We start from the raw sequence: 23,715 nt of genomic DNA on the forward strand, positions 1-23,715 counted from the left end.
CCTCAGTGCGACCCCTTCATGAAGTAATTTGGCCTTTGAACACAAATGGTTAACCTAAACAATTGGTACACATTGATGTGCTTTTAAGAAAAATTATTTTGGACAGACCATTCTATTGAGTTATCACAAAGTCAACACATTTTATTTATTGTTTTGTATAGGCAATCCACACACAGGAATCCATTGATAGGACATATCAACTTTCTACAGTCCTGAAGAAGGCCAACATATTAAAGAGCACACAACCAGTAACTCTCGAGGCCGACCCACTGCGTGTCAACATCATTTCCACAATGTTATGACATACAATGTTAAATATGTCAGTTGTGAATTGGGAATAAGAGTATTTCTCAGTGAGAGGGTGGTACGAGAGAGAAATGGAAATCGGGCTACCTTCAAGACATTCGACGCACTATGTGCAAAAGAGTCATTCAGATTTTCTGTTAATTGTTTCAAGTGCAGATTCATTTTTGTGTGTTATTCTTTTTTCATGTCTTGTCTTAATTTTTTTATGAATTACTAAGTATTTGGAGATTTGTGTCTAAACTGTATGATTACGTGTATTTACCTTTTTGTTTTGATTTTGAAGCATTAAGGATTTTAATATGAACAATTAATAAACGGTTTTGATGAAAAGGTTGAAAAGCTGAAACGATTTCCCAACAGTATACTAGAATTGATGGTCTATCTGAAAATTGGCCCTAATCATGGTTTGTATTCTTTATATGTATAGGAACCTGGGCAATAGGGGCTGGTTCCAGGTACCCCTTTTTGAGATATTTCACTCCAACCAGTAAGCATATAAGGAAGATTTGGTTTAGTCTGGTTGGGGTGGTCCCTGTGGCGCTCTCAATAGTCCCTTGGACTAACTCCCTCCTACCTCTACCTAGCTCAGGCGTTCCTAACCCCACCACATCTCTATGTGCACTGTGGAACAGTAACACCTACTATCTTCTTGCTTAACCAATGGGATAATTTAAAGGCAGTGTCTTTCTCTAATTTAATTTGGGAATTTCTAAGGGATTTTCCAGCTTTTTCTGATGCCCGGCTCCAAATATTCTCTCCAGTCTCACTCACTCACACTCTTCCTCCCTCCTCAAGACACTACCTCTCTCTTTCTACCTTCACTCTCCTCCCTACTCAATCTTCCTAGTCTCCCTCTCTTCCCCTAACTCCACTCCTCCCCTTGTCTCACCCCCTCTCTATCCATTTTCACTCATCTTGACTCTCTTCCCTCAATCCTCTACTTGGCTCTCCCTTCTCAGCTTGCTTCATCTGCACCCTAGTGTATATTCCCTTTGTGTCCTATTCTTGGCACACTATCCTCCTGCAGCCTCTGACCACCTTCCTCCCTCTACCCTCCACCCTCATCACTATTGCTAACTTCCCTCTCCCGCCACCCTATTGCCACACCGTCTAACACCAGCACTGTTGTACATACACTCACCCTCACTCTAACCCCTGCCCTCTCTATCCCATTAACCTTTCATACAATTCACAACACTAGTCTAAAGTGGTACCACTGTCACACAATGCCTTACATGCGCTCTCACAGCATGGTCACAGTCTCCTCAGCACTCCTCCCATCCGCTCTCTACCACCTGGTCTCTCGGTTCACCAACTACATTCCTGACCTACCTCACCTAATACCTTTCCTCCACATCTGGCCGGATTGGGCTACTAAAGACCGGCATCCCCTGCTCTACGTATCTCCACGGTTGCCACTAGCCTTTTTAGCCAACTATTCTAGTGGGCAATCACTTCCTGTGCTTTCCCAAGAGGCTAACACCTGATTGTTGAGGAGTCTGGTTAGTCTTGCCCCCTTTTTGGTTTTTTGGTCCCTGGTGTTCGTTCAGTCTCTACTTTGGTAAACCATTGTTTTCAGCAGGTAAGCTTCCAGAATCAGGTGAGGTTATCCTTCCTTCGCTAGCGGTCTGTCTGCCAATGATGGGTTAAAGCCCCCGTATCTCGTCTCGTACAGATTCTGTGCATTCAGTTTTCTTCAGTGGCTCCAGTCCGGGTCTTCCCTATTGCTTCCTGGGTGCTTCTGGGGGAAACAGTCCTGAAAGAAACCTACACAGGACAGAGGCACTGCAGATGTGACCACCATGGTAACAAAACTGTCACACAACAGTAACTGTTTTGGGTAGTCAGGCACAGAGGTCCACCTGAACACCCACTCACCGCCTCTGGGGTAGGACAGGCTCTCGCAATGCCCAGGTAAACCGCCAGACCCAGGTTGAGAGCGGTCTGTGCGCCCTTCTAACAGTGACATGATCCTGGCTTGTATCGCTTAAGTAACATTTTGTTCCCATCAATATACAGTCATTGTTCACATTAGTGCTGCAGGAGTCTGATATCCTCCCTGCCCCCACGCCCGAGGGAAAGCTCAGGAAGTTGACAACCTTGTAGGGGGTTTAGAAAACATGAGATTTGGACCTTTATACAACTCAATGTTTTGCATGGAAGAGCATAACCCTTTTAAGTCCCCTTTCAAGCAGTTTTTGCTTCACAGAGTTGAAGACCCGGCGAGCATTTTGAATAGACAAAGCAAAGTTGAGGCAAATATGGATCCTTGACTCCGTGTTGGGTCTTCCTAGAGTGTTATGCATCATTCAGTGGTTTTGTGGCATTTGGTCCTCCTGCTCTTCTAGGCAAGCAAGTGGAATGTTGGTGTCTGAATGAGTGACAGCTCAGGAAAAAGTTGTGTATGTGATGATGCATGCTAGGTTCTGTGACTTTCATTAAGGCCACAGGTGGATTACATGTGGATGGCCCAATGAGTTGTCTTCCTGTCTTACATCTTACTTGTGATTAACTGGATTCTGGTAAATAGTGTATGCATAGTGATTTTCTACTGTTGGCTCCTGCTTCTACCCGTCTGACCACCTTTCTCCATTATGGCAATCCCCCGCTGCACATTACCAGTAGGTGTATTTGCAAAACGTTGCTATTATGGGCACAGCAGGCTGCCCCCACTTAGGAAAGGAAGAAAGTGCCCAGTAAGCTCTCAATGAGGAACTGTGGAAATAAGGTTGGGTCTTGAATGATATCCTTAATAAACCTAACGAAGACCTCCATGTTACGAAAGTGAGTTATATGTTTAAGCTCAGTAGGTGGATGTTATTCCTCTGAGATGTAGTAGTCATCCTTATTTTGATTACAAGATCATTCGACACACAAATATAATCCAGCACCTTTATATGTTCTTTGCTGGGAAGGCTTGGAGGAATGGGAGTTGTTTAGCTAACACAGAAGACATTCTCGGGTAATAGTGTCAGGATGCTGACAAATGATAGAGGAACTGCCTTTGCCAAGAGGACCCAATATCTTTAGTCCAATGTCTAATCCCTATTCCAAGTACCACAGTATTTACAGTCTCAGAGTGACTTTGAGCGCCCCAGCAAACTTATTTACTTGGCATCGGCAGGTGTTCCAGCAGAAGGCGTTTTATGTTAGATATGCCATAGTTCTATCGGAGCACCTAGGTTTGTCCATGGAGTGACGTACTGTGTGAGCGAGACCCCAGCCTGAAAAGTTAAAAAAAAAACTAAAAAAAATGTTTAGGGAAGAAAGAAAAAGCAGGGCTGGGAGAGCCCAGGAGAGGTGCGGCTCGTCCAGAATGGGCGAGGGGGAGTTGATCCAGTGGCTCCCTCACCCATTATGGAGGAGCCGAGGAGCCAACCCAGTGAAACACTTAGCGCGCCCCCAGCTGCTTTTTCCAGCTGAGTGAGTGCTCCTGGGCTGGCTGAACTGTCAAAGAGAAACACTTACTCTTTGACAGTTCAGTTCCCCAGCGGCACATGCTCAATGAACCATGCAAGGCTTGGGGCACTTTACTTCGCCAGCCTTGCTTAGCTCATTGGAAATGCTGGCTGGGGAAGTGCATGTCTGCATGTGCGAGGGGTAGCTCCTGCACCTCCTTGCACATACAGTCAGGGCAGGCTGGAGCAGGGCGTTGCAGCACCCACACTCTGGACCCTGCACGCTTGTGCAGGAACCAGGAAGATTGTGTTTCCTGGTTCCTGTTCATGATGCAGGAGCTGGAGCGCTGGGGAGGAAACTTCAGGACCGGGGCAGAAGGTAAGTATGTTCATTTATGTTTTATCTTTTTATGTGCATGGATACATGTATGCTTGTGTTATGAGTGAGTGTATGGTGATGGGTGTGTGGCGCGTGTGTGTGTGTGTCGTTTGTGTGGGTGCATGCTGCTCATTGAAGCTGATTTTGGCGAGGGGGACAACAAAGGCATTTTAAAAATGACCGTTTCACAATCCCCCTACCAAAATCAGCTCTCCGTCTGAGGCGCTATGGAGCCCAGGAGACAGGGGTGGTATTTTTTTTTACTGGACATCATACATTTTCAGTGAAAATATACCATCCCTGCTCCCTAGTGGAAATTGCAAACTGTTTGGCTTTTTACCCAATGTTTTTTAAAAGTACGCTCTAAAATGAAAACATTTGAACTCATTATTTTAAAATAAATCCCGGTGGGAGAATGTCACCATATCCTCCTTGATTGGCTCTGGCTCCTTAGCTACGCTTGCTTGCTGTCGCATCTCTGGGAGAAATAATGATGCCCCCTCCACTTAAAAACAATTCACCAGCTGCCACTGGCCTAGGGACTGTGCTGGGAGTGAGGTGGGGAGAGCCCAGGGTCTGTGATGGTGTGGGGAGAGCCCAGAGACTGGGTTAGGAGTGGGATGAGGGAGCCGAGAGACTAATGGGAGCAGGTGGGGGGAGTCCAGGCACTATATACTGGGAGTAGGGTGTGGTGATGGCACGCAATAGTTCATAGCCATTTGGACTTACTGTCAATATGGCATTTTTGGGGGAGGAGGAGTGACCTGACCACATTTTGCTCAGGGAGGGGCCTGAGCAAAATTCAAAGACTAATGTCTTACAGTGTTATTTCTGGACAGAGTTCTCTCTTTTTCAGTTTTAAAACTCCCAGAATTCACCTAGGAACAACTGAGAAAACACAGACCAGAGCCAGGAGAACAGAATCAAAAACAGACATGGAATGGATAGGGCCGTTCTTGCCAAACTGAAATGGGACACCCAACACCCGATCTACCAACCCCAGGCGAACGGTGGGACAACAGAAAATGAACTGGGAGTGGAGGAGAGACTGCAGGAGAGAGAGAGAGAGAGAGACATACAGCCTCCCCAAATCGAATTGGCAGCACAACTCACCAGCACAGGAAGGAAACCACCATACAAAAATTAGCAGCCTGAGCCCCTGGATACTACATTGCCACCAGACAGAGCAAACAAAGCTATGCTGAAAAAGGGGGAGGGGCTCAGAGGGGTTGTTAAAGCTTTTCACCTGTGTAACCCAGACACTGGGAAATGACACTTCAGGATTGGTCCCTAGAGTCAGGTGAGGGCTGGAGCCAGTGGAAAGAGGTTACACAATATAGGAGGGGAGTGAGTGAAAGGCAGAGTGTGGGTTGTATGTGTGAGGTTAGGAGGCATGAAGTTGGACCAAGAGACCAGAGGGAGGACGGATGGCACAGTGGAGTGCTAACACATTGGCGACCGAGATTGGTGCAAAAGTGCACGTGATATATTGGTAGTGAGAGAGTAGTACCAGTTGGTCAGAGTGAAACCGGGAATGAGGGTGTTTGGGAGAGTGAGGGAAGAAAGTAAGGATAGTGGAAAGGGATGCAAGAAGGATGCAGGAAAACATTGAGTGAAGGTGAGAATAGTGAGATAGTGTATTTGCAGAACAGCAATCCCTGGGAAGGTCAGCAGGTCACCAGATCACTGAGTGAGGAAAGGGGGTGAGAAGGAGTGAGAGGGGTGAGACTAGCACAGCGAGGTGGTGGTGAGAGTAGTGGCATGAGAAGGGGTGAAAGTAGCTGAGTGAAAAGGGGGTTAGAACAGAGGAAGGAGTGCAGAACATCAAAGTGACAGGAAAATGTATGGAAGGCGAGAAGGGGGAGATGAGAGAGAATTAGTAACATCAGGGAGAAGAAAGAAAGAGCGAGAGAATGGACCAGGGTGCATGTTCCCTCCCCAGATATCAAATAACATTATGCTTGTGCTGATAAGTCCCGTAGGGAGATAGCCAGATAAGGCTTCGGTCTTTAGGCCCCTTGCTGATGGCGAGACTAGCTTTTAGAGAGTGGGGGTTAAAGATTGCTAGCTAGGAAATCCGGGGCTTCAGGAGTCCTGGGCTAGGGTAGATGGAGCCCACTGGAGGCCGAGAGAGGGATGGCCTGCTACAGGAGTTCCCATACCCATACCAATGCTGGTTGTTGAGCTTCAGGACTAGGTAGACACCTTGGAGGCTGTCCCACTGGTGCCCTTGTGACCACCAGTGCTTAAATGTGTGTGGGTGCTAGTGGAGCATCTCTTTGAAGCAGCTCATACCATTACACAGTACTGCACTTGCTCTTCTTGGTTGAATGGTGCTTTGTGGGGATCATCAGGCTCCACCCAGGACTAGTTGGTGACAAAGCTTCTCTTTCTTAGTGGTCCGAGTTGGCACTTATGTACCATGTTCAAGGTTTGTAAGCACTTATAAACTTCAATGTTTCATAAGAACCATTCAAAGCACACTGCAACAACTTGGAGGGACCCAGATAAACAAAGGCTGGAGAGGAATTTAGGAATGGAGAGCCGAGTAGTACACAGTCGGGCCTATGGATGTAGTAGCAGCTCAGTTGTGACCCTTGTAGTGTGCCACAATAACTAACACCAGGAAACTTTCTCAGGTGTTATTACTGAAAGGCTAGATGAACATAAGACACGTCTGGTTTTGACATGGTGGTCTCTATAGCTATACTGGCCAAAACCTATTGGTATCATATATTGTGAATGTGGTTGCTAATGACTCACTGTCAGGGTCTTATGTGCATCAGTGTCTGGGTGTCACCCAAAACATATGTTTGTGCCCAGCCCAGGATGCCCACTATTGATTTTTTTGGGAAGGATGGTCACCTCCTCCAGAAGACAGGACATCTTCCTTTGGGGGTAAAGATGGATTTCTAGAATCTGGCCTGGTGGTCGGATTTTAGGAGGTCAACTTAGTTACAGTGAACAGGGGACTCCGAGGTTAGCCAAAACCCACTCAAAGTAGCAATTGAGAGCAGTCAAGGATTATTCTCAGGAAAGAATGAGTGGGGATCGGTGGCCCTCAATGAGTCCACAAAGAATGGAACAAAATACTTCAATTTAGACAGTCCGTTTAAAAATAGCCATTATTTTAGGCTTTATGAACACCCTAGAAAAAGAATCTAACGGGTAGTATCACACAATACTATATAATACAAATGAATCCAATCACCTTTGGTTCAAATATACATCAGATAAGCAGCAAAGCAGGTAACTAATTTAGATGCAGTAAAGGATGTGAACCAAATCACAAGACAATATGAATTGTGCCCAAAAGTCACAAGGGCCAACACAAAGTCTCTCAGCAGTCTAAACTCTCTTTAGGAAGGACTTAATGGGTTTGTAGTGTCGATTGGTTTCAAAGTAATTCAACAATTTACCATAGGGATGGTAAGTGTTTTCCTTTCTTCCAGACCCAAGAGTAGCCCAGTGGACGGATACTTGTCCCTGGTTTGACGACCAACTGTGAGTGGAATGGAGATTGGGAACAAGTTCTTTTATCTCCTATGTTAACCTATGGAGGATAGAGGTTTTGGGGGTCGGGTACACTAATGTGTACTTACCCCACTGGCTCCAATTTTCCCAGATGTCTTCATGGATGGTCTGGGGGGTTGCTTTGGGCTCAATCTTCCACCATTTGTTCCAGTGAGAGGTGCCCACGAGTTGCATGTTAGAGGATTCTTAAGGTACACTAGTAATGCAAGATGCAATTCTTTTCAGAGAAGAAATGCAGAATCCCATGAAGCAGCCCTGCTGAGGACACTTCATGGGATGGAGGAAGAAGAGTTACAGTGACAGTAACCGATTGCAGGCGATGACAGGCATCCTTCTGTCACAGTCACAGCAGCTTCTCCAGGACAGGTTCCCTTGAAAGTGGGGGCTGAAATTCAGGGAGAAAGGGATATGTGGCACAAGCTGGCGACTAGAAGTTCCAGACTTCAATTCCGAACAGCAATGGTTCTGGCTTGGTAGACCACGAGAGAGTGCACTGGGCAGTCCAGGAACACTTCCGAAAGCTCAGAGGACTGGATTCTCGAGAATGCATTGAGACTAGTTGGTCCCCCTAGACCAAGGGCTGATGCACTGCTCAGGGTCTTTGGAGATCAAGCAAAGGAGCAGGGTTTCATCGGACTGGACACGGTAAGGGGTGCTGGGCCAATCCAGGAGTCGCCTGCGGGTCTTCAGCAGACTGCTCTTCTTTGAGGGATTCTTGGCTCCAAAATGGATCTCAAAAACAGCTGCATACATCCAAAGTCCGAGCTGGAAGCAAGTCCAAGCCCACCAATGGTAAGGACATGCACCATTCGAACTGCCAGTCAGGGACAACTACTGGTTTCACTGTTGCCCCAGTAACAGACTTTCTAGCACCAAGGATGTGGACTGGAACTATACCGTTCCAGCCTTCTTCCTGGGCCACAAACACTAAGGCTCACTAGCTCACGAAAGCAGCAGCTTTCCCTGGCAAGTGCATGAACTTATAAAGACTTTCCAGACCGGAGAGGGTAGGAAAAAGGCCCAACTACAACATGGCCAAAGAACAAGTGAAAATATTGTGGCACAGCCATTTTATGCCACTAGTCACGTTTAGTAGCCATAAGCAGTAAACAGGAATGTGCACACTAAAAATAATGCAAACACAGTAAAAATGTAACTGCTGACACCAGCTTGACGTTATGTACATATAAATGTAATGTGACGAATCCAGAGGTATCATCGCTGCTTTAGATGGGGGAGCCTCTTTCATGGAGGCTGTTACCAGATAATCCCCCTGGGGGTGGAACTTAGCGGGAGCATGAGATCATGGGGAGGAGGGCGACATTGAGAGTAGTGACCATCTCGGGAGGATGCAGTATCCCTTTGACCCTCCCACCTTCCCTCCAATTCCACACTATCAAATGTCCCTATGGGATTTTGCAATATACCTCAGGCAAGAACTACTGGGACGAGGAAGAGGTCCTGAGTAATGAAGATCACCAACAAGAACAAATGTACGCCTTCTTGCCTTTGGAACAATCCTATTGGTCAGCTGTCATTCAAAGGCAGTGAGGAAAGAGAAGGAGGTTCTCTGTCTTATTTTCGGCAGCCAACAAAAAGCTAAGCGACTACATTGGTTCTGACCATCCAATACCCCCCCCCACCCTCGTTTGCCGGATTTGTATGAAATTGCACAAACCCCTCTCCATCAGCCCCCAGCCCTCCCTCCCAAGACTCCCCCAAAACAAAACACACACAGACAACACACACTTACCCGTACTTCCCCCCTACCCCCCCCCCAACACTGCCCGTCAGCCCCTGCGCACAATCGTGTGCGGCAGGGGTGGGACAGTTTGATTTAGAAAGAACGCTCTGTGCGAGAAGGATGGCGTCTTTGTTGACAGTTTGGCATGAGCCGGTAAAGTGCCCAGGTACAGGCAAGACAGCAAAGTAGAGAGGCAGACTGTGTCCGAGCGAGACACAAAAGGCCCGCAACGCAGAACGAAGAAGAGGCAACATACCCACCTGTCACCAAGGCTGCTGGAGCAAAAGGAAACCACTGCCGAACTGCAGAGGAGACGTGCAGAAGATCAGGAAACGTTCCGGTGAGCCAGAGAAGCCGCAGAAGCTCCTGGGAAACCCACAAACAACCGGATGATGACAGTCAAAACCCTACAGGTACAAGGGTGGCTAGTCCCAGAGTTGGGGAGATCCAGAGAGTACTGATGGCCCAAAGCGGAGAACAGAAGGAATACCCACCAGGGCAATGTGACCTAGTGATCGGGTCTGGGACGCAGATCAGGAAGGCATACTCAGATCAGTAATACAGGGGATTATGAATTTTGCAGATACAAATGGCAATCAGAGACCTTGGCAGGAGTTCCAGAAGAAAAGATCAAGATGAAGGTTTGAGATCAAGCTGCCCCAGGAGCAGAGCAGGATTCAGCCTCCAATATTAACCAATGGGGAAATGTGGTTGAAGGGGCCCTGCAGAACCAGACAACCACAGGACCCCTGATGGTATTTCGAATAACCCACCAACCAAGGGCGCAGAGGTAATTACTCAGTGTTGCTTCCTAAAAACACTGTTCCGGGAAAGCAGTACAACCCGGTAAGTAAAGACTTCTTTTTACAGGGCGAAACAAAGGATCCTGTTAGTCAAGGACTTGAACCCTGACCAATCGACTAGCCTGATCGTTCAAAAGAAGAACATCTCCTTCACAGGAGTATGACCTGCTATTTAGAAGTCAAATAATTGAAGGAGATGGCTTAACAAGGACAGAGCAACCTGCACGCAGCAGACTCAGGCCGCTCAGCAGGCACATGTGGATGGCACACCAGCAAAAACACCCCCTTGCAGCTGGGCAACAGTGGTGGCGATAAAGACAGGCCATGCACACATCTGCTGGGCGTTTGGGGTCCCAACATCCTCCCAGGCAGTGGCAGGTTCCAAAAACAAGGTGGAAGACCCTGGCAGTAAAATGTGGTAAGCAGCAGTAAAACTGATCGAAAATGGTCCCAAAATGGAAGGCCTGGTCCCAGTAGATGAAGACCAAAGGCAGGATGCTGAAGAGTCAGCAAGGACACCCAGCAACCAAAACCCCAAACTGGATATATGCCCAGATCACTGCTTCCAGCCAGTGTGGTCAGAAGAGGGTTTAAAAATGCACCACTGGTGGGAAAGGGCAAGAAATCATCTAGCAGATAAGCCAATATCCTCTACTTCCAAAAATCCAGCAGCACTGCGCTCTGCTACAGGGTTTCCCCTTATATGCCCCTTCAGTCACAGGGGCCGCTTCTGCAAGCCCATCAATCCATTAGGGGATTTAAAACAGATGTTGGTGGCCAACCAATCAGGTTCTCCACCCCCCCCAAAAATAGCATAAATACACGAACACCCCCACAGGAAGTGGCCGGGTCAGGGCCAGAAAATTGTCTAAACAGTCCACACCACTATGGAAGCTGCCATCTTCGGCTCACATGGGCAGAGCAGCCCTTCAGGCCCGCCTCATGGGTTCTCTATTTAAAGGATGTCTCCTAAAACAAAATGGTTGAGAGTATAAAAGCACATTAGGCTACTAATGCAGTTAATCAGCTTTCACTTTAGGTGAAGCCAAAACTAATTAGCTGCCACCAGCCGGTCCCCTTAACTAATGTAGATTGAGGCAACAAAAAAGGGGGGCTTAGGTACCACCCATGTGCCAGGGAGCCTAATGGGAAACCCAGGACCATATACACTTAAGGAATAAAAAGGGATTTAGTGGCAGGGGGCTTCATCAGAAGTCCCTCTAACCACCAAAATAAATCACAAAACCACCAAAATAAAGGAGAAGTCAAAAAGTGTAGGCATCCCATAAAATGAGACTGCAGAACCCCTAAAATGGAATTCTCCACCAACATATGTGTAGCAGTTTCTTAAATAGACCCATGGCTCTAGGACATCCTTAAATTGTGTAATTGATATTTGGTGTTCAATTAAGGTCACAATGCTCATTCTATTCTGTTTCTCAAGTAGGTCATCTCAAAGCTTGGTTGAGGTGGCACATTTTTTTGAGGAACACGCAGAGCACTCATACACCCTCTCAACAGATCTACATTTATTATGGGACTGTGAGAATAAGCAGAAACATATTCCTTTACTATTGTCTGCATTTATTGCTCTTACCTTAAGGACTCTATCATCCTAGAAGCGATTTTCTGCCTTCGCATCATTCTGAACACCCATATGCGACTGATTCCACACAGTGCTGGCTCAGGCACTGTAGAGCAGCACCAGGCTTTCTGGCTCTCGAAGATGGCTTTGTCCCTTTCCGAATTGCTACCTGCCATTTTCTCATCTATAACTCGATAGCCCTGAAAGAAAAAGAAAAGAGAAATACTGACAGTTGACCGAGGAAAAGGAGCATTGACGTTTTTCTAGTGTGGACTCTAGTCAATGGGACACTTATGCAATGTATCCCATTTTGTCAATGAATCGCACAATTTCACAAAGTCACAGCTTACTACTCTAAATGCTACATTATAAAGAAGTCCCCACGGCTTGTGTCAACTGGAAAACTAGTTCACGTCCAGAACGCACATGTTGATGGTGTTTACTTTGTACTACAATTTGAATGGATCTGGCATCCCACTTGTAACAATTACCACATCTAAGACTGTGTTTTAAGCCGCTCATTTTTTGCTAGGTTTAAATACATTTATGGAGGGCTTTTAAGAATCGTGCATGAAAAAAATAAAAAGAAAATGCCTGCAGAGTTGCTACAACATAACACCTGCAAAATGGGGGGAATCAATACACAACACTTTAAAAAAGAACAAGTAAACAAAAGCAGAAACAGAAAATCCGAGTGTCTAGCCACAACATTATAGTAAATTATAATTTTCTTCCTGCTAGCTTCAAATGGGTGGGATGAGGTTAATGCAAATGAAGTTCTGCTTGAGCTTTAAGTGCTCAAAGGCATTCTCTTTGATCATCAACCTAGTTGGAGCTGGGAGGGCCTCTAGAACACATACCACAGAAAACAAGTTATCAGCCTGTACAATCTGCCATGGTACACATGGCCCCACTCGTCATTACAATATTTACCCTCACAAACAAAACAGAGGACCCAAGACAGTCCATACAGTGGGACTGTGCAAATGCTTCAGGTTTGCGCTATGCCCCAGAAAAGCATGGCCTTAATTGACTTTTTTGTTGAACAGTATTTTAAAAGGGTTAGCAGGACAGCTCTGAGTTGTAAATACAATCTTCTTGCAAGGCAGCCACAGCCGATGGTCTATTGCAAAGTATGGCCTTCACCTCAATACTCATTCAAGCTTTAACTAGATACAACAGCCTTGTCCTCACCGGCACACCACAGCATAGGTCCCTGTTCCTTCAAGAATGCATTGAAGTAGAAGATAAAGCCTAGGAGTTGTAGTCACCACCTCCCATCCTTGTGACATTCAAATCTTGCAAGTGCGGGGAGGAGGTAGGCGGGGGGAAACGTGCAGATAACTCAATAAGCCCTGCCGGAGGGTGGCTCATAAGTGCAGAGACACAAGGGACTGTAGGGTTGCAGATACAGACCCTTAGTGCTGGGGAAGCCCTGAGGCAGTGCAAGGGCAACTGGACATGCAGGAGCCTGGGCCCGAGTTTCAGTAGGTAGCCAGGCGACCAGTGCACGCAGCAGTCTGGGATATCAGCAGGGGAGAGGAAGAGAGAAAGCGGAAGTGAAAAGAAAGGTTTTGAGTTGCTTCGAGGACCGGAGGTGCTTCTGCTCAAGTTTGAGAGAGGCAGGGAAGCCCTAGCCGAGGAGGAACGAGATCTACCCTACTACTCTCTGCTTGGAGAAGCGTCTGACCCGCAGAGAGTTGGAGTTGGATGAGCAGAAGGCTCGAGAAGGAAGATGTTTAGGAAGAGAAAGTTGTAGGTAGTGCAGTCACAGGCCCTAGAAAGCCTTTTGGACGATGGAAAGGGTCTTGGAGCCACAGGGAGCCAGTGGACAGATTTCAGAGCTGGAGAGATACGACCCCTGGACTTGAGGCCAAAGACAAGTCTCCGAGTCCTGTTCTCGATAAGTTGTCAAAGAGTAGACAGGCAGATTTAGGAAGAGGCTGTTGCAGTAGTCCAGCCTCGAGAGGACCAGGGCTCTGGAGGAATCAGGTAATAATATCCCTATATATATGTTCACCATATATAATGTCGCCAGGAAAAGGTTGTGGCGACATTATATAGGTGACCATATATATATGGGATACATTACTCACCGTAATCGTATTTCTGATGCTTGTATCTGCTTAGATTCACATGCTGTGCATAGGCCGACATCTAGTGGAAGGTGCGGAGTATTACAGTTTGTTTTTCGAAACTCGAAAATGGGCGTCGACACAGTGCGTGCCAGTAATACTATCCCTAGTGTGACGTCCACTGTACCCAAGATCCCTCACGCGTCTAGGATCCTCAGATTGTATTTTTTCCTGACATGAGGTAGCATGAGGAGTAGCGCGAGTACAGATAGTCCAAGCAGATAGACAGAAAGGTAAGACTACAAGCAATCATGCGCCTTCTCTCGGAGGGGAGGAAGGGTGGGTCGCATGTGAATCTAAGCAGATACAAGCATCAGAAATACGATTACGGTGAGTAATGTATCCCTTCTGAGGCTTGTGGAATCTGCTTAGATCACATGCGGTGCATAGATTAGCGAGCAGTACCAGAAGAAGGAGGTGGGATGTGAGAAGGGTCATGAGCAAATAAGTGTCTTAGAACCGCTTGTCCCACTTGTGTATCTGCCTTGGAATGGGGTGTCAATGCAGTAATGCTGAGTAAAAGTGTGAATAGAGCTCCAAGTAGCTGCTTTGCAAATGGTGTCAAGGGGTACATTTGCAATGAAAGCCAGAGTGGCCCCAATGCCTCTAGTAGAGTGGGCCCTTGGCATAAAAGGCAGAGTCTTTTCAGAGAGTGAGTAACACAGCTGGATACAGTTAATAATCCACTTCGAGATGGCACCTTTCGAGACGCGATCCCCCTCTCTGCCTGTAGCTACGGAGACAAACAGTTGATCTGTTTTCCTTAGCGGTCTTGTTTTATTTACATAGTAGAGGACCGCCCTACGCACATCTAGGGTGTGTAGTTTCACCTCAGGCGAGCTTTGCGGGTTCTGGAAGAAAGCCGGAAGCTCGATGGACTGGTTTACATGGAATTTTGATATAAATTTAGGTGAGAACCTAGGGTGTGTGCGTAAAACCAGTTTGTCTTTATGGACAGTAAAGAAGGGATCCTGCACTGACAGAGCCTGAATTTCACTGACCCTTCTTATAGAAGTAATAGCTACTAAGAAGGCCGTTTTATAAGTCAGGTGTTTGAGACTGCTTTTATGCATGGGTTCGAAAGGGGGGCCCATGAGCTTGGCTAGCACCACATTAAGGTCCCACCCTGGCGGTGGGTTTGAAATAGGAGGGTGAAGTCTCTTTACTCCTTCCATGAAGGCTTTAACTACTGGTACTTTCCACCACGACACCTTGCTATGGGAAGTGGTGTAAGCCGAGAGGGCTGCCAGGTGTACTTTCAGTGAGTTAAAAACCAATCCTGCATCTAGCAGGTGGAGCATGTATGTAACAATAGTGGAATGAGTGCAATCAACCGGGTTGATTTGTCTACTCTGGCACCAGATAACGAACCTCTTCCACTTGTCAAAGTAACAGTGCCTTGTGTTTGGTTTCCTAGATTCCTTTAGGATGTCCATACACCTCTGTGGCAAATTGAGGTGTCCAAACTCTATGACCTCAGAAGCCATGCTGCCAGGTTCATTGAGTTGGGTTGCTGGTGCACTGTTTGACCTTGGTGCTGGGACGGTAGGTTGTACCAGGCTGGAAGTTTGATGGGCTCACACACCGCCATCCTGCGTAGGTGTGGGAACCAGGGTTGTCTTGCCCACATGGGAGCAACTAGGACGAGCGTCATCGATTCTCTGTTTATCTTGTTCACCACTTTCCTGATGAGGAGTTGGTGGAAAAGCGTACGCAAAATCCCTGACCAGTTCATCCACAGGGCGTTCCCCTGGGAGTCTGGTTGGGGGAACCTGGATGCAAATCCTGGGCATTGTCTGTTTTCGCTTGTGGCGAATAAGTCTATAGTGGGGAAACTCCACTGAGAGAAGAGATCTTCTACGACCTCTCTGTGAAGAACCCATTCGTGTTCCTCTGGGAGGGAGTCTCTGCTCAGAGCATCCGCTAGGGAATTGAGCTCCCCTGGAACATGTTGTGATGACAGAAAGATGTTCCGTCTGAGTGCCCATATCCAGATTTTCTGGGCAAGCTTGGACAGATTTGGCGAGCGAGTCCCTCCTTGCTTGTTCAGGTAGAACATGGCTGTAGTGCTGTCCGTCCGGATTTGCACTGACAGGTTTAGTAGGTGGGGCTCGAACGCCTGAAGCGCTCTGAATACTGCCAGAAGCTCTAGCAGGTTGATGTGGTTCTTGGCCACTGAGTGAGACCAGAGACCCTGAGCTGTGTGGTGGAGATGGTGAGCTCCCCACCCCGTCAGACATGCATCTGTAGTGACTACTGCCTGTACTTCGGGATCGTAAAAGGGTTTCCCCTGTGCGAGATTTTCTCTTGTCCACCAGTGAAGGCTTTGTACCAGTGTTGGCGAAACGACCACTAGATCGTCCCACTGACCACTTGCCTGAGACCACTGTTTCGCCAACCATTCCTGCATGGGACGCAAGCGCAGGCGCGCGTGGGGGACCAGATAAATGCATGACGCCATCATGCCCAGTAAACGCATTGCTTTGCGTACCGTTATTTGTTGACCGGACTGATAATGCGGAATTTGCAGTAGTATATTCCGAATTCTTTCTTCTGAAGGAAAGGTCAACCCCTGCTGGGTATCCAGGATTGCTCCTAGGAATTGTTTTGAGGTGCTTGGCACCAGGCTTGACTTCTTCTCGTTGATTGAGAAGCCTAACTCGTGGAGGAGGTCGATAGTCCTTTGAATGTTTGTCCTGCAAATTCCTGGGGTTTCCCCCGTTATGAGCCAGTCGTCCAGACAAGGGTACACTGGGATTGCCTCCCTGCGTAGGTGTGCAGCCGCCACCGCCAGTACCTTGGTGAATACCCTTGGGTGCTGAAGCTATCCCGAAGGGCAATACCTTGAATTGGTAGTGACGACTGTCCACCTTGAAGCGCAAGTACTTTGTGCGCTGGGAACGTGGAAATATGAAAATAAGCATCTTTCATATCCAAGGTTGCCATGTAATCCCCCTTCTTTAGGAGGTGGATTACCTCTTGTAGCGTGGTCATACGAAATTTTTGGGGCTCGACATACTTGTTGGCAGGTCGTAAGTCCAATACTGGGCGCATTGTCAAGTCTTTCTTTGGCACAAGGAAGTAAGTTGAATAAATACCCTTGTTTACCTGGTGTCCTGGGACGAGTTCTATCGCGTCCTTTTGTAGAAGAATGGCGATCTCCTCGGGGAGAATCTTCTGATGTTCTAAGGAGTGTACTCTTTGTCGTGGAGGATGGTTCCGGGGACGCTGCAGTAGCTCTATACAATATCCCGTGGATACTGTTGACAGCACCCATCTGTCTGATGTGATCCCTTCCCAAGCCTGGGTGAAGTTTGAAATGCGTCCTCCTACTGGGGTTGCGTGAGAAGGGACCCTGAACTGAGCGTCACTGCTTTGGTGGAGGCGTGCCGCCTCCCTTGCTGGGGCTGCCTCTGCCTTTACCACGACCTCTCCTATTACCTCTGCCGTAACCCTGGGTAGACTGTTGGTGGTTGTTCCACTGTGTACCCTGTCCCTGGGAATAGTTAAATCCTCTCTGGGAATTTTGGCCGCGTGGGCGACAAACATTACTATTCCCACTCTAGTTAGGGGGTTTATTGGTTAACTGGCCAAGGGACTTGAGTGTCTCGTATTCGTCCTTGGCATTTTTCAGTGCGTCTTCGACCGCCTTACCAAACAACAGATCGGTTTCCACCGGTTTGTCCAACAATGATGCCTGTGTTTCTGCCTTAAAACCAGACTGCCGTAACCACGCATGTCTCTTGATAACAGTACCTTCTGCTATCAATCTGCCTGCATTGTCCGCGGCGTCGAAGGTTGCTTTTAAAATGCAACCAGACACGGCTCTACCCTCTGCGGAAATCCGAGCTAATTGGCCCTTTAACGGTTCAGGAGCAGAGGCTATGAGAGCCGCGACTTCTTCCCACTGATGGCAGTTGTAGCTGGCCAACAGGGTGGTGGAGTTAGCAATCCTTGCTTGATAGGCGGACGTTGAGGCTACCTTCCTGCCGAAACCTTCAGATGTCCTCTTATATAGAGAGGGTCACACTGTGCCGCCCTGAAAAGTTTTTCAACTCTGTGATTGACTGCTCTGGTGAGGTTTGGGTTCACCAGGGACGGATCTATTCTCCGCTGAATGGATTTAAGGATAGGGATGGTCTGGGCAACAGGCCTCCTTTCTCCCACTAACTCTTCTGCGAAGTCCCTTTCCTCTTGTACACCGTGGGTGTCAATGTGGAAATGTTCTGCTGCGCGAGCGAGAACCTCATTTAGGAGGGGTTGGTTATCGACCGGGGAGTCGGTAACCGGGGCTTCGTTCTCTACCGGGGAATCTACTCTGTATGTTTCCGGGTCATCCTCTTCTTCTTCGTGGTCCTCATCATCCCCATAGTAGCCCGTCCCGGTTTGCTCTTCTATTATACCAAATTCTTGGTCTTCACAAAAGGAAGCGTCTCCTTGATACCGTGAGTATGGAGTTGCGTAAGGTTGTACCTCGAAGGGTTCAGACCTCATAGGGCTTTCAAACCGGGTCTTCTTACTCGGGGGGATTGGATCAGTAGAGCCTGAGGGTGTGGCCCCTTGTGGATCATACGAGAGGAAATGTTCTGGATTTGTATCATAAAAATCAGCCAAAGACGACATTCTTGACATGACCCTATCTATGTCTTCACTGGACCATTTTTTGGAACTGGGAATGACTCTCTCAGCAAGTCTATGGGATTTATCTTGAGTAGCTTTGCTGGTTGTGGACCTATCAGCAGACCTGGGCTTGTCTCTCCGTTTAGGGGGGGGGTGGAGAGTTTTACAGGTGTGGAAGAATGTACAGGTAGTTTCTTCTGCTGTTTTCCCCCCCTCCCCGTGCGTAGAAAAATGTTTTCCCTGTCCCTTAGAGGCTCCGGAGTTTTTCGACGCCTGGCGTCGAGGATCGGGAGAGGTGTCCCTGTCCTTCGAGCGTGGGGCCTTGCTGGCTTTAATTGCGGGCTCCGACTCCTGGAGCGCGGGCCTGGGGGTGGAAGTCGTCTTCGTCTTCCGACGATCGAACTTCTGTTAGCCTAGGGAGCGAGGCACTCTTGGCAAGAGTGGATGATTGCCTGGAGTCATGCAGCGATCTTGATCGAGAGCGCCCAGAGGACACCGAATCGGACCGTTCTGTCTGTGCCTCTTTCCGAGAACTCGACGTTGTGTTTAGTGTGTGTAGTATGTGAAGCGCTTGTGTCGCCGGGGGTCTTCCCCATAGCCGCCCTGCCGGACGACCTTCCGAGGTCTGGGACCTGCGCTCGGCTGTCTTTCGACGCCGTAATGCCCTCGCCGTCCGAAAGTACGGCGTCGCTGCCATCGCTGAAGGCGCCCTCCGCTGCCATGGCCGCCTGCCTGGCGTGGTGGGCCCAACGCTTCGTCGAACGGTCCTTAAGTGTCTTAGGTTTAAACCTACTACACGCTCTGCAGTTCACTTCGTGGTGGTCCCTCAGCAAGCAGAGATTGCACGTGGCGTGCCTGTCGACCCAAGGGTATTTGCGATTGCACTTGGGGCAGAATTGAAAAGGGGTACCCTCCATACGCACCTTGAGGCAGCGGGCTGTTAAGTGTAGGAAATGTATAAGGTGTACCTATATACAAAGAGTGTAGAGTATGTACCACCCCCCACTCTCCCTACTTGCAGGGCCGAGGCCAGCGGCCTACCAGGCCCGGGCCGAGGCCAGCGGCCTTCCGAGGCCCAAATCCGTCGTGCAGCAGCCGACGGTCGATTTCTTCTCCAGCCGGCGTCGAGTTGTCGAAGTTCGACGTTGGGGTGGGGAAAGATGTCAATAGATAATTATCTTTACATTTTTAATAAAAGTATGGCTAAGGCCAGGGGACTCCGCAAAATGCTTCCGACCAGTATGGCGGAAAAAAACAATCTGAGGATCCTAGACGCGTGAGGGATCTTGGGTACAGTGGACGTCACACTAGGGATAGTATTACTGGCACGCCCTGTGTCGACGCCCATTTTCGAGTTTCGAAAAACAAACTGTAATACTTCGCAGCTTCCACTAGATGTCGGCCTATGCACAGCATGTGATCTAAGCAGATTCCACAAGCCTCAGAAATATATATATAGGGACAGGGGCAGCGGGGGTGTCCCCCGCTCCCCATGAAAAATAAAAAAGGTTTGGGGGTTGCAGGGGTGTCCCCTGCATGTTCCATGTAATAATGTCTCCACAAAAAACGCCAGTTTGTTTGCATGGCGATATTTATGAGGGGGCATTAGTACATGGAACCACTCTGGAGACAGTGAGCTTCTGGGGGAAAGTGAGAAAAGGCAGAATACCTCTGAGGAGGTGCCGCTGATATTGTGACTTAGAGACGTCAGAGATGCGAGGTGAGAAGGAGAGGGTGGAGCCGAAGATGACACAAAGATGCTTAGCCTCACAGGAAGGAGCAGGAAGAGGGCCCAGGGTGGGCGTCCAGAGAGGAAAGGAGGCAGTAGGTGTCTCGATGAGGAGGATCCCAGTCTTACTGGCATTAAGGCAGAGATCATTGACGGCACACCATTCCTGAACTGTGGCGAGACAGTCTGGTATGAGCAAGGAGCAGAGGTGGCTGAGGGGAGCCTGAAGGAGAGCTCGGTGTCATCCACATAAGACTGAAATTAAGAGTAGAATGTAGCGATGGGGTGGGCAAGAGGTGCTAGGTAGTGGTTGAAAAGCCATGGAGAAAGGTTCGACCCCTGGGAAAAACCATAATTAGAGAGAGAAATAGAAAAGATCCAAGTTGGACCAGCGAGGGTCGGTCAGTGACAAAGGAGGTTAACCGGGAAGGGCCGGACCAGTGATACCCAGGTTGTTGCAGAGCCGATTGAGCAGGATGGTGTGGTTGACCGCGTTGAAAGCAGAGGATAGATTGAAGTGAATGATGTCAGAAGGAAGGTTAGAGTCAAGATTAGAGAGCACGTCTTCACAGATGTTCGGAAGAGAAGTTTCCATGCTTCTGGCAGCTCTAAAGCCAGACTGGTGGTTGTGGAGACAACCAACAGATTCAGTTTGCAGATTAAGCTGGGAGACGGCCAGGAGTTTGCCCAGGAAAGGAGTGATGATATCAGGCGATAGCCAGGGAGGAAGGATCGGCAGAGGGCTTCTTTAGAAGGGGCTGTACAAGTGAGTGCTTAAGAGGGGGGGGGGGGGGGGAAGGTTCCAGTGTCAAAAGAGTGATCGCAGAAATCGGTCAAGGGTGTCAATATGGTCCTTGATGGTTCTAGATGAGCAGGGCAGAACCTGCTTTGATGATATTTTCACAGATCGAACTTGTCTTGACACATCATCCGGGGTGAACAGGGAAAAGGAGGCGGAGAAACGCCAGGGGTGGTAGAGGAAGAGAGACTGAGCAGGATGTCCAGAGTTTAAGTGGTGAAAAGAGAAGCCAGGGCCGTGCAGAGGACCTGGGAAGGAACAAGATAGGTAGAGATTGCATGCAGCAGGATTGGCGAACTCCTTGTAGATTTTGATGTAGGCTCTCTTAGAGAGGACAAAGAGACTGTACTGCCTTTGGAGCAGGAGCAGGCCAGTTTGTCAGAGGGTGCACTTGGTGCCCTCCACTTCCTCTCAGCTGCCTTACACTTGCGTTTAAGGGTGGCGAGGTTGGAATCGTACCAAGAGTTGCACTTGGATGTGGGCTTCAAACGGATCCTCATGACAGGCGCAAGGACGTCAAGAGTGTTAGAGATAGTGAGATGAGGGTTAGAGGGCTGTGTCAGCCAAAGGTGTCATAGGCGGACAGAAAGTAGCGGCAAAAGCCTCATCTGACACTCTTCATGGGCCGGATGACCGAAAAGGTGGGTGGCAGTGCTGGGGTCGGCTTGACTAGAGGGGTAGAGAAAGGTGGGAGGAAAGCAGATGTGGTCACTCCAAGAGAGAGGAGTGGTGAGAGGGTTAGAGAGGGGGAGGTCTGAAGAGATCAGAACGTCCAGGGTGTACCCTGAAGAGTGAGTTGGGCCAGAGAGAAGAAGAGAGTCCTAGAGGTTGCGAAAGAGCCCTGAAGAGGGGTTGGTAGCATCCAGGCGGATGTTCAGGTCTCTGAGGAGGAGAAGTTGAGAGGTAGAGGCAAGGAGGGAGGAGGAGAGGGCAGCCCGCTCAGAGGATAAGGGCGACCTGGCGAGGCGGCCTGTAGATAGTGGCCACAGTGGGAGAGAGGCCAAGAGAGAGAGAGAGGCCAAGACAGGCCAAGAGAGAGAGAGAGAGAGAGAGAGAGGCCAAGAGAGAGAGAGAGAGAGAGAGAGAGGCCGAGAGAGAGAGAGAGAGAGAGGCCGAGAGAGAGAGAGAGAGAGGCCGAGAGAGAGAGAGAGAGAGAGAGAGGCCAAGAGAGAGAGAGAGAGAGAGAGAGAGAGAGAGAGAGAGAGGCCAAGAGAGAGAGAGAGAGGCCAAGAGAGAGAGAGAGAGGCCAAGAGAGAGAGGCCAAGAGAGAGAGGCCAAGAGAGAGAGGCCAAGAGAGAGAGGCCAAGAGAGAGAGGCCAAGAGAGAGAGGCCAAGAGAGAGAGGCCAAGAGAGAGAGAAAAAGAGAGAGAGAAAAAGAGAGAGAGAGAGAGGCCAAGAGAGAGAGAGAGAGAGAGAGAGGCCGAGAGAGAGAGAGAGAGAGAGAGAGAGGCCAAGAGAGAGAGAGAGAGAGAGAGAGAGAGAGAGAGAGGCCAAGAGAGAGAGAGAGAGAGAGAGGCCAAGAGAGAGAGAGAGAGAGGCCAAGAGAGAGGCCAAGAGAGAGAGGCCAAGAGAGAGAGGCCAAGAGAGAGAGGCCAAGAGAGAGAGGCCAAGAGAGAGAGGCCAAGAGAGAGAGGCCAAGAGAGAGAGAAAGAGAAAAAGAGAGAGGCCAAGAGAGAGAAAGAGAAAAAGAGAGAGAGAAAGAGAGAGAGAAAGAGAGAGAAAGAGAGAGAAAGAGAGAGAGAGAAACAGAGAAAGAGACAGAGAAACAGAGAAAGAGACAGAAACAGAGAAAGAAACAGAGAGAAAGAGAGAGAAAGAGAGAAAGAGAGAAAGAGGCCAGGGGAGAGAGAGAGAAAGAGTGAGAGGCCAGGAGAGAGAGAGAGAGAGGACAGGAGAGAGAGAGAGAGAGGCCAGGAGAGAGAGAGAGAGGCCAGGAGAGAGGGAGAGGGAGAGGGAGAGGCCAGGAGAGAGAGAGAGAGGCCAGGAGAGAGAGAGAGAGAGAGAGAGGGGGGGCCAGGAGAGAGCGAGAGAGAGAGAAAGAGGCAGAAGAGAGAGAGAGAGAGAGAGAGAGAGAGAGAGAGAGAGAGAGGCAGTGAGAGAGAGGCAGCGAGAGGCAGCGAGAGAGAAAGAGAGAGGCAGCGAGAGAGAGAGGCAGCGAGAGAGGCAGCGAGAGAGAGAGAGGCAGCGAGAGAGAGGCAGCGAGAGAGAGAGAGAGACAGTGAGAGAGAAAGAGAGAGAGGCAGCGAGAGAGAGGCAGCGAGAGAGAGAGAGAGGCAGCGAGAGAGAGGCAGCGCTGAAGAGTGAGTTGGGCCAGAGGGAAGAAGAGAGTCCTAGAGGTTGCGAAAGAGCCCTGAAGAGGGGCTGGTAGCATCCGGGCGGATGTTCAGGTCTCCAAGGAGGAGAAGTTGAGAGGTAGAGGGAGGAGGGAGAGGGCAGCCCACTCAGAGGATAAGGGCGACCTGGCGAGGCGGCCTGTAGATAGTGGCCACAGTGGAGAGAGGCCGAGAGAGAGAGAGGCCGAGAGAGAGAGAGGCCGAGAGAGAGAGAGGCCGAGAGAGAGAGAGGCCGAGAGAGAGAGAGGCCGAGGAGAGAGAGAGGCCGAAGAGAGAGAGGCCGAGAGAGAGAGCGAGCGAGAGAGAGAGAGGCAGCGAGAGAGGCAGCGAGAGAGAGAGAGGCAGCGAGA

At 49.0% G+C, this 23,715-nt stretch overlaps 1 protein-coding gene across 1 annotated transcript in view; it reads right to left on the reverse strand.

Annotated features, from left to right (window-relative positions):
• Nucleotides 1–23,715, reverse strand: part of ESCO1 (establishment of sister chromatid cohesion N-acetyltransferase 1) — a 644,577-nt gene that overhangs the window by 44,971 nt on the left and 575,891 nt on the right. The window contains exon 9 of the mRNA XM_069620888.1: nt 11,762–11,949. Coding sequence (XP_069476989.1) covers nt 11,762–11,949 — 188 coding nt within the window. The remainder of the gene's footprint in view (nt 1–11,761; nt 11,950–23,715) is intronic.

Source organism: Ambystoma mexicanum, chromosome 5q (genome assembly GCF_040938575.1).
Source record: "Ambystoma mexicanum isolate Mex_15411 chromosome 5q, UKY_AmexF1_1, whole genome shotgun sequence".
In the NCBI taxonomy this organism is placed as follows: Eukaryota; Metazoa; Chordata; class Amphibia; order Caudata; family Ambystomatidae; genus Ambystoma; species Ambystoma mexicanum.